Here is a 16,186-nt window from a genome sequence, read left to right on the forward strand (position 1 = left end):
TCAATTTTGTTATCTGTGTGCTTGCTACAGACATCAGATGGTACGAACCTAGTGTGCTACTCCTTTCGCCCCTTTTACTCGCGTACACCACGAAACGGCTCATGGTTTTTAATAAACCATTTCGAATTGTTTCAAGCTGTATTAGTTATTTTACATTACACGTATATATAACAATCGCTGATCAACCTGCCCTATGCCAGCAGTAGCCATCGCCCCCGGGAACCGAAGCTGTATCTGGCGGATTCAACCTCTCTCCGCAGACATGCCTCGGCAACTCTACATCTCCATGTGATCGTCGTCATCTTTCGGTGGTTCTCTAAAATTACCAGGTTGAACCTGGAGGGCTTGCATGAACTGCTGCATTGCCGGCGTGGGCCTTTGCGTTACATATGCCAAGTCTTCGGTCGTCATCTTGCGGTCTGCGTAGGGGAACGGGAACGGCGCTGTCCCCATCATCGTGCCGCCGGTCGATGCGAATGGGTTCTGGGCTGCCGTCATCGGCGGGGGTCCGAACGAGGATGGCGGCCCCGGCGCGACGTTGACTTGGCTGGCGAAGTTGCCCTGGAACCTCGGCGGGGCGTTCCCGAGCGCATTCCCGGCGTTGCTAAACCTGGCGAAGGCTGCCGCCGACGTAGACGACCGTGGTCCCACCGTTCTTCGAGGGGCCGTCCCTTGGAACCCAGCCTGCCCAAAGACCATGCCGTTGTTGACCCGTCTCGGTGGCTGGCCCATTGTTGAGGGCCCCGCGGTCGAGGTGACAGATTCGCTCCCGACGCGACGAGGTGTATCACCACCCGCCACGCTCTGCACGCTACCGGTGTTTGAGAAGTTGAATACGCTGCTGGGAGTACTCGGGTTGACCGACGTGAGAGGCGTGCCCAGTACGTTTCTGTCGGCCCCCTGTAGTCGCTTCTGGAGTGAGTTAATCTTCTCACGAGCTGTCCACGTCATCTCCTGTTGGTCAAGCAAGCGAGGCGGCTCCAGACTTAGACTCAACCAAATCTCGAGCCTCGAGTACATTTCATCCACAGCGATGCGGATCCGTTGATCCAGGACGGTGTACTCTCTCATGGCCAGGTTGCGCAGCCTATTCGCGCGCCTTTCGTAAAGGGCCGTGGGCACCGTCCGGAGCTGCTCGCGCTGTGTCTTGGCCTCCCTATCATCATCCAAATCGTTCATGACGAGGTTGCAGAGGGTCTCGAGCCGCTTCGCGTCCTGCTCTAGCCACGCGCACCACGTGGTGATGCGGTTCGTGTCGTCGAACAGCTGGGCGGCCTTGTGCAAATCGTTCAGCCTTGCGTGCACCTCTTCAATGTCCTCTTTCCATCCCACCATCCGGTTAACCAGCGAAAGCAGCGGGTCGGCGTCGGCGTCCGGTTTGAAGACGATTTTACGCTCGCCCTTGCGCACCGTAAGGAACTCAAACACCATCCGCTCCATGACGCGCAACTCGTCTTGTATAATTTGATGAAACTTTTCTATCTCGCTGAAGTAGACGCCATTCTCATTGGTGAGGGTGACGAACTGCCTCTGCATGATCGTGGCCCATTCGCCTACGCTGGGATAAGGGGGCAACTTATCCGACTGCCATTCACGATACAGCGCCTGGTCCGATTGGCTGAAGCCCCTCCAGGAATTATCGATCCGCTGGGCGAGGTCTTCGAGCTGCGCGTGTTGCGCTACGAAGTTTTTGTCCACGTACTCCCAGTCATCGACATCCGAAACCCAGCGGCTGCGGAGAATTTCGAAGCCGCGGACCTCCCAGATCAGCTGGTTCAGGTACTCGGCTATCAGCGGGAGGCCGAAGCGGCGGAGCATGCGGATGATGACGCGGAAAAAGCGCCAGTTGTCCGCGCCGAAGTATGTCTGCATGGCCTTTTCGGGGTACCAAGTGGGCACCATCAAACACAGATTCTGGCGCTCGGGCGGCAGCCGCCGGAAGGCCTCGAAGCCGTGGCGGGGGTAGTCGACCTGCCAGAAGGAGTCCTGGAAGAATTTGGCGTAGTAGTCGATGGGCACGGGGCGGTAGTAGTCCTCGAGGGGGTAGTTGCCCAACAGGTAGTCGTAGCCGTGGTTCTTGCCCGAAGGGGTGTGCTGTTCCGCCATGATGGCCAGCGGCAGGCACTGGAGCTGCTTGGAAACCCCTAGCCCCGCGCTCCCGTTGGTTATTACCACAGTGCTGTCGCCCCAAAACTCCTTTTCGAACGCCCAGCCCAGCTCGGACCGCAAGTCGTCCCGCCACCACGGCTCGCCGTGCGCGACTTCGGTGTCTGTCGCCGATTGCCACCAGCGGTTCAGCCAGCTGCTGATTTCAGGGGTTTGCTCCTCATGGTAGAAAGAGGGCTCGTTCATGCACAGCAAGTCGGTGGTGTAGGCGGTCGCGTGCTGTGGGATGTTTAGCAAAACCATTTAGATGGCTTGAAACCAAGAGGGGGAGATGGGGTAGAGTTTCAAAATGGAGAAGTGAATGATAAGGAACGGAAGACGCCACTAGAAGATACCATGGCATAAACAACACACTACATACCATAAGTTCGTGAAGAATAGTAGTCGCGATTACATAGCTAGCACACAGCTTCTCGCTGCTGCTATATATGGGAATAAGCAACGGCCACACCAGCTCAGCCGCTATGGAAACATTAATATAGGATGCCGGTTTATCGTTTTGGTCTATGTTGAGACTGGTGCGGCCGTAAACGAAGGTGGTGCTCTTGCCGTCGTCGAGGAACGCCGGGCCAAGGGCGAGCTCGATTTTGCTCTGCATGAGCCGGTCGACGTGTTTGACGAAGTCGAAGCCTTGGTTGGCCAGGTCCTCGAGGATGCTGTAGCGCATGTCGACGTCGGCCGCGTAGTTCGCGTCGCCCGGCTCCGGAATCTCGTCCTGGCGGATTATCTTCTGCAGAAAGGGCGTCCGCTGGTCCTCCTCGTCGCGCGGGTCCAGGTTCGGGTCGATCTTACGCCGCGTGCGCAGATCCTTGATGCTCTGCCAGAACGCCGGCTTGGTGTGGAGGACTCGAGTCACGAGCTGAAGTGCGGGCTGGAGGGCCGCCCAGATCAAGGGGTTTCGGTGCTGGAAAGGTCAGTAATAGGCCATTGTCTGACTTTGTCTCTCCGCCTCGCAGGCGACGATATGTAGCCCGGTTTGGCGGGGGTACAGCGTGACTTACCACGTCGTATTCTTCTCGCTTGCCCCAAAAGTCATACACCATACGTGGCCAACCCTTTTCTTGCCCTCTGTATAGAGTATTCTCCCACATGTTCTTGCTTACGAGTCTGGGTTGCTATGTGTAAGCGTATGGAAAATCAAATGAGGGGAGCTCTGGATCAAGGGGCTGAGTTCGCCAATCAACTTACGGATGAAGCTCCATCTCGGTCAAGTTGTATTTCTCGTCATTAGACATTGTGAAGATGTTGTTCCGGAACATCTCGTCGGAGGTCATGTCATAGAAGAGGATGCGCTGGTAGTCCTCGTCCTCGAGCACGTCGTCGATGAGACCGCTGTAGATATTGCGCACGTTTTGGGGCAGCGTCTCGATGTAGCGCTCGAAGGGAATGCCCGCCGTCACCGCGCCCGTGCGGATCTCCTCCTGGCTCGGGATGCCCGTGGACTTCCGGAACTCGTCGACGACCTCGGGCGCGATGCCCGAGCCCCTGTATTGTGTCTGGCCTTGTGCGATGAGACCCTGAGTTACCTGGAGGGAGCGGGCCCGCGTTGGCTCGTCCATGAGTTGCGTTATAATCTTGTCGTCGATGCCTGCCTGGTAGTCCCGCGTCTGCGAGAACGTCGGGCTCGTCCGGCTGCGCCCGTCGGTGCGGTCTGAGGGGATCCCCACCGCCGGGCGTAGGCGGTCGGGTTCCGCAGCGCGTCCTCGGGGCGCAGCGCAGGCCGCAGCTGCTGCAGGATGTCCCGCTGGGGGCGTGGCTTCCTCATGTCTGTCCCGAAGATACGCTCCCAGTTTGGGTCCCAGTCCGGGTCGCTCCACTCCGGGACGTAGACGACGTGGTCCCACGCGCCGTCGCCGTCCCGCTTGGGCGGCGGGAGCTTGTAGTTGATCGGGGGCTGGTGGCTCTGTCCCCGCTGGTCGGGCTCCAGCGTGCTCGGAATCGGGCTGGGCCGGTTCTCGTATCCAACGGGCATGTTCCCGACATCCGTACTGTCGGGGTCGAACTCGGCATCCTCGTCCTCGGGCTCGACGAGGGTGGGATCGTGTCTCTCCTCGTTTATGGGTATTGTCGTGTCGCGCTCGAAGATGGCCGTTAAGAACGGCATCCAGTCCCAGTTCCGGATCCGGGGCACCTTGCCTTTCGCGACGAAACGCTCGGCTCGATCAAATGCCCTCTCCTGCAGGGACGGGGGCGGCGGCCGTCGCGGCAACCCGCTACTTGGATCCATGGTAACAAAAAAGGAAGACGAGGCCTTGCCTCTGCTGTCTAGAAATGAAGTGATTTAATAATTATTTCGGTTAACTACAAATTCATATGATTGCTGTATGGCTCTATACTGAGTGATAGTTCGTTGCTATTGCCGTGGTCTCAGGGGTTAGGAGGTACTAGAAGCAGAGCATCCCGAGAACACCAAGTGCGCTGTCGGCGCCGTATCAAAGTGGTTATTCGCGACATTCCTCAATCACTTTGTTTAGAATCTAGACTATTCAGCGCCGCGTTCGGTGTTGAGGGCTTTGCAGTCCATTGTCTACCGTGTAGTCCCGTCAAAGAACTTTTCCGCTTGCAATGAACAGCCACATCCATATGTTTTGTCCATTGCTTCCATTATGAATGGACTGCTTCATTATAACTACGCTCTTCGAGAGATACTTCTAATCCATTTGTTTGCCATGATTGACTCGGGCGGATGGGCGGAAGTAGTAATGGCACAACAGCCGTCGAGGACATGATCAAAAACATTTGCACTGATTGCTACTATTTGGATAGCCCCATCTGAAGGGCCAATGGACATTCTAGGCAGACTCTAGTAACCCTAAGTATCCCGTCATTATAAAAAATATGAATTAAACACAACTACGACCATTGAAGATGCGTCGCGAGGACCGACAACATCTCCATTAACAACCAAAAGGCGGTGATGTTAGTGGTAAGCGCAGGCCAGAGCCAGACCGTATATGGCCCTGGAAATCGCCCCGCGTATGCATTCCGTCTGGCGTAATCTGGGGTGGGGCCGCCATTTCCATTCCCATTTGGCGCCTCGACGAGAAGCAGCATGCGCGGAACTTTGCGTTATCAAGGCCAGTTTTGAAGTCGGTTGAGACGTTTTCCAGTTTGTTCAAAACGGACAATAAAACATGGCTGTGGTTTCCCCCTTGCCCCTTCGGCTCCTCAAGGAGGGGGTACTACCAATAAAGGGTCCCTTGGCCGGGAATGCCGTAGCTTAGAGGAAGGCAGGAAAGGGGTGGTAGGAGTGGACATGCTTGGTGGCTGCTGCTAGATTGAACGACCATTCCAGGGTCTAGTTCGCAGTCTTTCAAACCAGAATCAGCCACCTGTATCCCCGTTTTTGACAACGTATCTCATTAGTAGCCATGAATGTGTAAAGTTGACTGCACCATTGAAAATAGCACTGAGAAACGGGAAGGATGGAGCCAAACTTCGTGGAACTACCCGCTGAACTTCGAACCTTGAGTCGAGAAGTTGGGCCCCCAACTTTAGCGCCTAGGCGGACGTCAAAATCCGAATAGAAAAAGAACATGGGTGGCAAGACACATGAATTGCAGTTGCGGAAGAGGTTGAGTAACAAGAACTGGATCTACCGGATTGCCAAATTGTCTAGATGGATTCTACTGTGATTTCGTACACGCCGCAACAAACCAAGGCTTGCTGGCCATTTGGTAGGGCTGAGCCTGCGTCAACCTACAGAGCAGGTGTCCCCCGACTCGAAATAGACGCATGTCAGACAGAGGTAAAAACGCAAAAATGAACAGCATGAAAATGGGCTATGGCGATGTACCCAAGCTGAAACAAACCGACTCTCCTCTGTGCACTGCACAAACGTGAAGGATGGTATTTTTACACAGACTGTTGCTTGGAAGCATCATGATGATGCTGGCAAGAAACGAAAGCTCAGAAAACCCTTTCGGTTAGTAAGAGGAGAGGCAATTCGCAACCCCCCCGATTAGCAAGTCCCATCCCAGACTGCCAGAATGCCATGTGCATGAACGGCTCGCTCTCACCGCCCTCTGTTTCCAGGCAGTCGGCGGCGAACTTTCATCAGACTTTTGGCCACCCCTCCATTTATCTTAGGTAGGCGATAAAAAACGATAAGCACGAATCGCAAGCACCAATCAAAACCCGGGTAGACTGGAACATTTTAGCAGCACCGCATCTGTATTCAATGTCGGTCTGTGCTTTCGTTGGTGGTGGGATGCACCCCTGCAAATCTTTTTCAGGCCGACTTTTTTTTCTTCTCTCACAGGGCAACGTGCACCCCCGCCTACTGCGCTGCTCGCCCAGAAGCCCCCCAGCCCGCCTTGTGTTGTTGCTGGCTCTGTCTGGCTCAGGCTCTTCCTCTCACAGGTTTCTCAGTAGCGCCCAAAAAGATCCCCTCAGCCCCACTGCGAGATCCACATCCCAGACAGAGACCCCTCCATTGGACTGGCTTGATTCCCCTCCATCGCACCAAAATTCTTGTTGCCCCTCGCAGTTGAGAAGCAGAAGGAAGAAAAAAAATTATTTTCTGGGCCAGTCAGATTCAAGTCCAACACCAGCACTAGGCCGAGCTGCTATTATTCTGACACAGGTTGCCAGATAAAAGGTGTCCTGCCCTGTTACCCTACCTCGCGCTTGCTTCTGACTTTTTCCCTCCTCTCCACAACCTCTCTTCTTTTCCTCCTACACCTTTCCCTCTCTTTTTCTCACCGAATATTGGAAGAAGTCTGAGCCTCCAACTCAGCATTTCTTTCTCAGATACCCCACGTGGTGTATAGAAAAAAGGCACATCAGAGTGTGTGTGTGATCATTTCGCCGTCATAGAACAGGTCTGATTCTCCGTCAGTATCTGTGGGCTTTGATCATTCTTCCCGTCATCTTTTTGAGACCATTTCTTCGGTACCGATCTAGACGGTCATCTTGGGTCCCATAGACGATACGGCGCTTCTTTTAGACAAAAAACCAACACATATCTAATTTCCGACACCATCCTTCACGATGTCGGCAAAGGAGAACACCCAATCCCTCAAGGTCTTGGACGACCTCATGTCCAAGCTCACCATCTCCAAGGACGCTGCTGCGACCAAGGAGGCCACCAACGCTCTTGCGAGCTTCATCAACGGTCGCATCGAGGACCAGGACGCCCCCGAGAAGTGAGTTACCCTTCCACCCTTGCAACCACCGCAACCCATACCGATGCCATTTTGTGCGCCTCGCATGCTGTGAGCAACACTCTTTATGGCACCTCACATACCCAACCACTGCAGCAGCTGCCGTCAGGCAGTGCAGATAGCGACTCCTCGATTCTTCTCTCTACACTAGAAAAACAGCCAGCCAGGGAAAAGAATTCCGCACCGCAGGTCAGGATGATTTTGGACTATGCCACATTTTGTGGGCCCGCCAAATCACCCCTCATCTGGTGGAGAGAAAAATCCGAGGAGTGCGCAACTGCGCTTTGGCAACAGCATATGCACAAATCGCTTTCAACTGTCATGTGGGATTACATACTAACCTAATGGTGCCTACAGGACTGTTGAGGCTCTGAAGAAGCACATCACCAACAAGAAGGATGCCGCCCTTCGTGAGAAGGCTGCCCTGGCCATCCAGGACATCGCCCAGCACTCCGAGGTTGGCACCAACGTCGAGCCCTACCTCGTCGTCCTTCTGCCTTTCGTTCTCGGCGCCATCGGCGACAAGATCACTGGTGTCAAGAATGCCGCTACCGCTGCCGCCATGGCCATCATGGAGGCCATCACCCCCAACGCCGTCAAGGCCGTCCTCCCCACATCATGAACTCCATCCTCACCGCCCAGAAGTGGCCCGAAAAGATGGCCGCTCTCGACTGTATCGACACCCTTGTCCGCGTCGCCCCCGCCCAGCTTTCTCACCGCGTCCCCGACCTGATTCCCTGCGTTTCCGAGTCCATGTGGGACACCAAGAAGGAGGTCAAGGAGCGTGCCTACAAGACCATGGAGAAGATCTGCGAGTTGATTGTCAACCGCGATATCGAGCGTTTCATTCCCGAGCTTATCAAGTGTGTTGCTAAGCCCGAGAATGTCCCCGAGACCGTTCACTTGCTCGGTGCCACCACTTTCGTCACTGAGGTCCGTGAGCCTACTCTGGCCCTCATGGTTCCTCTTCTGGATCGTGGTCTGGCTGAGCGCGACACCGCCATCAAGCGTAAGGCTGCCGTCATTGTCGACAACATGTGCAAGCTTGTCGACGACCCGGCCATTGTCGCTCCTTTCTTGCCCAAGATGATGCCTGGTCTCCAGAAGAACTACGAGAACTTGGCTGATCCCGAGGCTCGTGAGAAGACCAAGCAGGCTCTTGACACCATCATCCGTGTCGGTGATGTCAAGAACGGTGTCATCCCTGAGGTCAGCCGTGCTGGCGATCTGTCCACCGTCCTCGGCCACCTCAAGGCCATCATTCCCAGCAAGGCCTCCAAGACCGCTGAGAAGCTCGGCCCCGTCATGGAGTACATCTCTGCCATTGGTGGTCAGCTCATTGACGAGAAGGAGACTGACTCCGCCGTCTGGGCTGGTGCCGTCAAGCCTTTCGTCGTTGTCGTCGTCGGCGAGGCCGATGCCGAGAGCGTCGTTGACACCCTCCGCAAGCGTGCCTCCCCTGGTATGGAGGGTGTTGACGAGGTCGAGGCTGATGCCGATGATGATGGTGAGGATCTGTGCGACTGCACTTTCTCTCTCGCCTACGGTGCCAAGATCCTTCTCAACCAGACCCATCTGCGTCTGAAGCGTGGTCGCCGCTACGGTCTCTGCGGTCCCAACGGTTCCGGAAAGTCGACTCTGATGCGCGCCATCAACAACGAGCAAGTCGAGGGTTTCCCCAAGCAGAGCGAAGTCAAGACTGCCTTCATCGAGCACGACCTGGACTCTGCCGATACTGAGATGACTACCATTGACTGGACCATGAAGAAGCTCAAGGAGGCTGGCATTGACACCACCGAGGAGGATGTCCGCAAGCAGCTCGATGAGTTCGGCTTCAACCCCACGATGGTTAACGGTGGCATCACCGCCCTGTCCGGTGGTTGGAGAATGAAGCTGGCCTTGTGCCGTGCTGTCTTCGAGTCCCCTGATATCCTGCTTCTCGACGAGCCTACCAACCATTTGGATGTGAAGAACGTCAAGTGGCTGGAGGACTACCTCCGCAACTCTCCTTGCACTTCCATCATTGTCTCCCACGACAGCGGATTCTTGGACAACGTCACTCAATACATCATCCACTACGAGCGCTTCAAGCTCAAGCGTTACCGTGGTAACCTGAAGGACTTCGTCAACCAGAACCCTCACGCCAAGTCCTACTACGAGCTTGGAGAGTCCGAGATCGAGTTCAGCTTCCCCGAGCCCGGTTTCCTGGAGGGTGTCAAGACCAAGGCCAAGGCCATTCTCCGTGCCACCAAGATGAGCTTCCAGTACCCTGGAACACCCAAGCCCCAGATTGCCGATATCACTTTCCAGTGCTCTCTCAGCTCCCGTATTGCCGTCATTGGACCCAACGGTGCTGGCAAGTCCACGCTGATCAACGTCCTCACTGGTGAACTCATCCCCACTGCCGGTGAGATTTACCAGCACGAGAACATCCGTATTGCCTACATCAAGCAGCACGCTTTCGCCCACATCGATAACCACTTGTCCAGCACTCCCTCCGAGTACATCCAGTGGCGATTCCAGACTGGTGAGGATCGTGAGACCATGGACCGTGCCAACAAGGTCATCACTGAGGATGATGAGAAGGCCATGGACAAGATCTTCAGGGTTGAGGGTACTCAGCGTCGTGTGATCGGCATCTCCAGCCGTAGAAAGTTCAAGAACTCCTACGAGTACGAGTGTTCGTTCGCCCTCGGTGAGAACATCGGCATGAAGAACGAGCGCTGGGTACCTATGATGAGTGCCGACAACGCCTGGTTGCCTCGTTCCGAGCTGTTGGCCTCGCATCAGAAGATGGTTGCCGATGTCGATATGAAGGAGGCCCTTGCCTCTGGTCAATTCCGTCCTCTGGTCCGAAAGGAGATTGAGGCTCACTGCGCCAACTTCGGTCTGGATGCTGAGCTGGTGTCTCACTCGCGTATGCGTGGTCTGTCCGGTGGTCAGCGTGTCAAGGTCGTCCTGGCTGCTTGCTCTTGGCAGCGACCCCATTTGATCGTCCTTGACGAGCCTACCAACTACTTGGATCGTGACTCTCTCGGTGCCTTGTCCAAGGCCCTGAAGAAGTTCGAGGGTGGTGTCATCATCATTACTCACTCGGCTGAGTTCACCAAGGACTTGACTGAGGAAGTCTGGGCTGTCATGGACGGTCAGATGACTCCTTCCGGCCACAACTGGGTCCAGGGCCAGGGCAGCGGTGCTCGCCTGGACAAGAAGGAGGATGATGAGGAGGAGAAGTTCGATGCTATGGGCAACAAGATCGTCACGACCAAGAAGAAGGCGAAGCTGACCAGCTCCGAGGCGCGCAAGAAGAAGAAGGAGCGCATGGCCCGCCGCAAGCGTGGTGAGGAGGTCTTCTCTGATGAGGACGACTTGTAAACGCTTCGCGCTCAAGTTTCGCGATGCGACCCTTTTTACGACTCTTCACGCATAATCAATACCACGTATGATCATGGTCACGTCCTTTCCTATTGTTCTTTTTTCTTGCGATGAGCAAAAAAGTTTGGGTTGCATGGTTTACGGCATTACTGTTTCGAGCGTCACTGGTTGAAAAGAAGACAACCGGGACAGGCGCACCCTGACGGCCGCCAGAGTCGTTGAGGAGAGGGGGTGTCTGGATTGGAGGACCAGCCATCGCCACCCTCCAGAATTCTGGCTGCGAGGATACCACTAGATAGAGAGTGCAATTCCGTTAATAGACCTTTGTTAAAACCAAATACTGTGTTGACGGTGAACTATGTCGATTGATATCTTGGTGTTGCTGCGCCCATCCAATGTAATTAATTACCTATGATGAAGTCGGCCTGCCCATGGTCTCAGCTCGTTGGCACTAGTACCAAAGCCCAACGCTCTGACCTCACCAACCTTGTCGACGTCGCCAGCCCAGGTCACCACATCCCCGTCTCTTGATGCAATTGCGAGTCCAGTGTCTCCAAATTCCTACTTGTAGCACCAAGTCGGTTAACTTCCCTGAAGTCCCTTGTCTTCCATATAATGCTGCTGTAGTTTGTGACTGTCTCTGGATAACGTGGTTCCAATCGCTAGTCGCATATGAATCTGATTTGTCTTTGGAGGAGCGGCCCAGAGTCTACATAGTATCAGCCAAACGGTTTAACTTAAGGTGCATCCGTGATTCTTTCCGGTTTCTTTTATGATATGCTTGTTGCTGGTTGTCCCTGTCTTGATGGAAGGATGAAGTTATGGGCGGCTAGCTGATCATGCAAATGCCTCAAGTACTTATGGTTGACGCTGGTCTTTCACGCAATTTCATGTGAGAGGAGAGGGTAGAGTAAAGGTCCAGCGGTTTGCAATGAGATTGTTACGGAACTCTTAATACGATATAGAGGGAGGCGATGGTAATACATAACTTCAAGTGCAGCACATGGTCCCAGCCTCAGGGGGGCATCTTTTCTTTTCTTTTTGCTCTTCGGTTCAATGAAGGTATGAGCCCAACAGAAACGAAACCTTATAAATATCTCTTTAAATCTGCGCACGTAACCAAGTTGACATTATACCCAATGGCTTGAAACCTCTTTTACAGCGAATCTCTCAATTGAACAAACTCAAATAGGCTGAATAACCTCATGGCAGCTTCCTGGCAGGGGAACCGCTTCTTGTCGTGATGTTCTAACCGCCCAAACTCAACCAGGAAAGTATACCGAAAGTCAACAGTCGATTCATGCTTAGTTTGCCTTGCGGAATGGACGAAAACATCATCTTGTCTCTATGGGCCATGGTAGATGCCATGTTGTACCAAAGGGCATTGGCCCGCAACTCAATCGCACCCGTCAATCCTACGAGACGTATGAATACGGCTGATGCTGTTAATCCTGAGTCCGACGCGACGACGACATTTTCGTAGCTAGGAAGCAAAAGTTGGCTGGAGGTAGACCCACGTTTTGATGTGAGGGTTTCAGCTAGTTGTTTTCGACATTGAGTCTTCATGCTGTTGAGCGGCTCACTAAGCAAATATGCGTAAGGAGGACGCGAAGAGGGGGTATTGTTCAAACGTGGTCTTCCATTTGGCCACGAACAGGTGTTCGCGAGGCATAAGTGTGATAGACCGGGTCACAGTTTGGCAGGGTAAAGAAATGCATTATGTACATGGTATACTGGTCGGCCCACGTCCGAATGGGGAAACTCTATCGTAAAGATTTCTCTGTCTGGGCTCAGGGAAAGCCACAATGAGAAGAACTCTCAGTCTTTATTTTCTGTCGACGAGAACGCACATAGAAGGTTGCCGGCTGGCCAATTGCTGGGATGCAACAAGATGAGGCAGCACACAGGAACTCGGAACATGCTCAGGGCAAACCGATATCGTATCATTCATGCAGAAGACCTTGCGAGGGAATGGGGGGTGGAACTCGGCCCGAGAGCAAACAGGCACGGTCACTCGGCTGAGAGCTCCCTCGGTCTCTGAGAACAAGCAGATGCTGGAAGGATCAACAAGTCTGGGAGGGATCGTACGGCCGCAGGGAACCCCCGCTTCTGATGACAAGCCAGCAAAGCTCGTCACTCGTTGCCGGCCGGCTACCGGTAGTGCGGTACCCTCCAGTATGATATGATTGCCGCCACGTTTACTGTATTGGTGCCCTCACGGCCACCCCTTGCACCGGGGAAGTTTCTGATTCGCTGCAGCTCAAGTCTTGACATCGGAAACTGCACCTAGCGGGTTTGTTTGCTCTACCCTTCAGAGTGTAACCTACCCTGGTCATGCGTGGTATCGATGGGACGGCCCAGCAGAAGGCCCAGATTGGACTCATGCGAAGGCTGCCATTGCCCTTTCCGTTGAGGCGTGCCTCATGAAAAAGGTCGCGCTGATTGATAGAGATGTCCGGAAAAGGCTGGTAACGTTTCTTCATTAAGCGAGGCGCATATTGGAGCCCTGATGACACTTGATTTACATCTAATATGTAGTGATGGGAACCCTGAATGCGGCTAACATTGGTTGCCACAGTTCGGGTCACACCATGCCAAGAACGCCAACCTGGATTACGGCTGTCGCTTGCCAAGGAAGGGGCCTGACTGGAAGATCAATAATTTATTCCCAATCCCTTGCGTCGTTCGGTGCGTGGCTTGCTTTAGTATTGGAGAGCAAACACTTTATCCTTGCTTGACGCTGTGTCACCGCTGCCAAATGAAAAGAGGAGTGCTTTGGAGTTCCAAAATGCGGCGAGATAAGTCGCCGTCAAGCAAACATGGCAGCCCAATCACCAATCTTGCAGGCCATCGCTTGACAGTGATCTTTAAGTACTGCGCACTTCCAAGAAGCGATTGTGAGGGTTGTGGCCTATCCAATACTGGACCTCTCGTCTTTACAAACGCATGGTTTAACAAGAACCAGAACGTTATTCGTGTTTTCAATTCTCTTGGGTTGACAGCTTGAAATCGAACCGGAGAAGGAAGAGCAAGTGGTTATTCGCACTACCGTACCATGGCTGACTATCTGGACACTACTCCGGCGCGAGAGCCGCCACCGGGCCGAGAGTCCAACCTCATCAACCCTGAGTCGATATCCTATCAGCTGGTCACTGTCATTGCTGTGATGACGGCATTCATGGTTCTACTGGCTGGGTCTCGAACATATGTGCGACTCCGAGTGACCAGATCATTTGGCTTGGACGACTGTAAGATATCTGCTGAGCGGCTCCGCAAATAAACGACTTTTACTTACCAGTTTTAGACTTCTGTGTCGCAGCAACGGTGAGAATGCGTGGCTCAAGAGTGCTTCTGTGATGCTAACTTCCTCGTTTTCTAGTTGGCGACGCTCGCATACGCTGGCGTAGTGCTGAAGCGTCAGTCTACCAAGTTAGAGTCTTCAAAATATTGCTGACAATCAAGCAGTCTGTGACATGCCAGGGGGCAGTATATTGGGTATTCATCTATGGGATGTCTCCCTCCGCAAGTATTTGTTCTACATGAAGGTACGAGCAGACTCTTCCCGTAGTGCGTTTCTTCACCAAAACACACTTCCTGCTATTTGATCATTAGGCCTGATTTATTCTGTTATTTAGCTATCCATTGCAGACATGGTTCTCCATCGTGTCTGCAACACCTTAGTTAAGGTGGCGTTCTTGTTCCTCTATCTGCGACTCTTCGGCACGGTGCGCCAGGTCAGAATCATGATCTGGGCTGGTTTGGTCGTGGTAGTCGCTTTTGGCATTGCCTACACGATCGTTGAGATCGTGACATGCGTGCCGTGGCCAAGCGAACACGACGGTTGGATGAGCGAGGAGTATCAAACGCGATGCTTATATATCTCTCCACGACTGCTCCTAGGAGGTTGCTATTTTGGCGTTTTCACAGACTTCTACATTCTTTTCATTCCACTAAGTCAGCTCAGAGATCTGGGTCTTCCCAGGAAGCGAAAAATTGGGATTAGCTTTATCTTCCTGACAGGCTTGATGTAGGTACATCCCTCGCGCGACAATATCCCGACTGACGTCGTTGTAGCGCAATTGCTGCCGGAATGGCAAATCTTGTCATTCAATACTATCTCGACATCGACGACTTCTCTTGGAGTTCGGGAGTATCTATTTATGCCACTTGGTAAGTACGAGTTCATTGGTTCTTATTAAGCTATATATATATATGAGTTACCGGGCCCCCAAAGTGATACAAGGGACTGATTTGTTGCCCAACAGTTACATCGAGATCAGCATGGGGATCATATGTTTGTCCCTACCCGTCGTACTCGCCTTGTTCGTGAGCCGAATCACCGACCTCGGAAGGACACTGAGCTCCTGGGTCCGGCGTTCGCGTGACCACCTTGGCTCGGGCGAAAGCACCTCGAACCTGAGCCCAGATGGGAGCCGTCACGCGGAAACACCACGGCTGCCGCAACATCGCGAACCGGGCCCAGGGCTCCCGGAATGCGTAAGTTCATCCGTAACTTGAATCGCTCTCGCGCTCAGAACACTGAGTCTGGTACTGTATTGTCAACGTTCAACGACCTGACAACAGCTGACCTCAGCTATCATGCCCAATTGAAGAAAACCCTGCACCCCACCCAAACCAAGCATAACAGCAAGCATTACGAAAAAGTCGTTTGATGGATTGACCTCAACTTCAATGAGCGTGTCAGATGGAGGGGATTGGTTGTCAGAAACGGTTGAGACAACGAGGTCATCGATGGATATACAGGGAAAATATCACGTAAAGTCTATATTTACTCCGCGCCAAAAAGCTACATAATGCGGATTATTAGATCAACTCAGTTGGACTGTTCATTGTTGCATATCATCCATGTACGTAGCCAACTTATATTAGCCCCTGTCGTTGACGCTACCAATTTGCTAAAAAGAGCCGCATCACACTATTTCAACCGGGAGGGGCCGAGGCTAGTTGACTCGACCGAGCACCAATTGAATCGATGCTCAGACGGCTGCATCAGTGGCTGGTTCGCATTCTTCTCCCAACCAGGTCAGCCCTTCCCCTCTCTGATCACTGACCCCTTTCGATGGAAAGCCCGCCGTCACATGCAAAGGACGATCGAGACTTTGCGGCATATGCGGCAACTAAACTTCAATGAGGCAAGCTCTTCCCCGATTGCCAGGCCTGCGCCTGTCTGCTTGTCTCAAGTAACTCTGAGCTTAATCCGACCACCTTCTTGGCGTTTGGAACTGGAGTTCGGCCTCTCGTCGGAGTGCCTTTTTTCTCTACACAGTCCGCTTCTGTCCCAAGATATTACGACCGAGATCCGACCGAGACTGGCTCAGAGGCCATTGGAGCACCACTTCAGAACTAATTATCAGTTCACCAGAACAGCGGAAAGCCGATGGCCTATTAGACTCTACCCGACGGCCCTCCAACGCCCCGACGCAAGGAAACCCATCGTTTGGCCGTGAAAGTCCCAGTCT

General features: G+C 53.5%; 4 protein-coding genes across 4 annotated transcripts; 3 read left to right on the plus strand and 1 right to left on the minus strand.

Annotated features, from left to right (window-relative positions):
* Window positions 1–276: 276 nt before the first annotated feature.
* PG998_004208 (uncharacterized protein) lies at window positions 277–4,393 on the minus strand (the record flags this gene model as incomplete). Its single annotated transcript, XM_066871026.1, has 5 exons — window positions 277–2,385; window positions 2,528–3,070; window positions 3,168–3,273; window positions 3,355–3,895; window positions 3,949–4,393. The coding sequence occupies 5 exons, from the start codon at window positions 4,391–4,393 to the stop codon at window positions 277–279; spliced, it is 3,744 nt and encodes a 1,247-aa protein (XP_066734776.1).
* A 2,765-nt stretch (window positions 4,394–7,158) lies between these two features.
* Window positions 7,159–7,953, plus strand: PG998_004209 (elongation factor 3; the record flags this gene model as incomplete). Its single annotated transcript, XM_066871027.1, has 2 exons — window positions 7,159–7,313; window positions 7,689–7,953. 2 exons carry the CDS (start codon window positions 7,159–7,161, stop codon window positions 7,951–7,953), a joined length of 420 nt encoding a protein of 139 aa, XP_066734777.1.
* Window positions 7,954–7,988: 35 nt separating this feature from the next.
* On the plus strand, window positions 7,989–10,706 carry PG998_004210 (translational elongation factor EF-1 alpha; the record flags this gene model as incomplete). Its single annotated transcript, XM_066871028.1, has 1 exon — window positions 7,989–10,706. The coding sequence occupies one exon, from the start codon at window positions 7,989–7,991 to the stop codon at window positions 10,704–10,706; it is 2,718 nt and encodes a 905-aa protein (XP_066734778.1).
* Window positions 10,707–14,356: 3,650 nt separating this feature from the next.
* On the plus strand, window positions 14,357–15,317 carry PG998_004211 (uncharacterized protein; the record flags this gene model as incomplete). The annotated part of the gene is made up of 4 exons (XM_066871029.1): window positions 14,357–14,733; window positions 14,781–14,876; window positions 14,924–15,203; window positions 15,291–15,317. 4 exons carry the CDS (start codon window positions 14,357–14,359, stop codon window positions 15,315–15,317), a joined length of 780 nt encoding a protein of 259 aa, XP_066734779.1.
* Between the last annotated feature and the right edge of the window lie 869 nt (window positions 15,318–16,186).

The sequence above is a fragment of the Apiospora kogelbergensis genome (genome assembly GCF_038363985.1).
Source record: "Apiospora kogelbergensis strain CBS 113332 chromosome Unknown utg000002l_segment0_segment0, whole genome shotgun sequence".
Classification (NCBI taxonomy): Eukaryota; Fungi; Ascomycota; class Sordariomycetes; order Amphisphaeriales; family Apiosporaceae; genus Apiospora; species Apiospora kogelbergensis.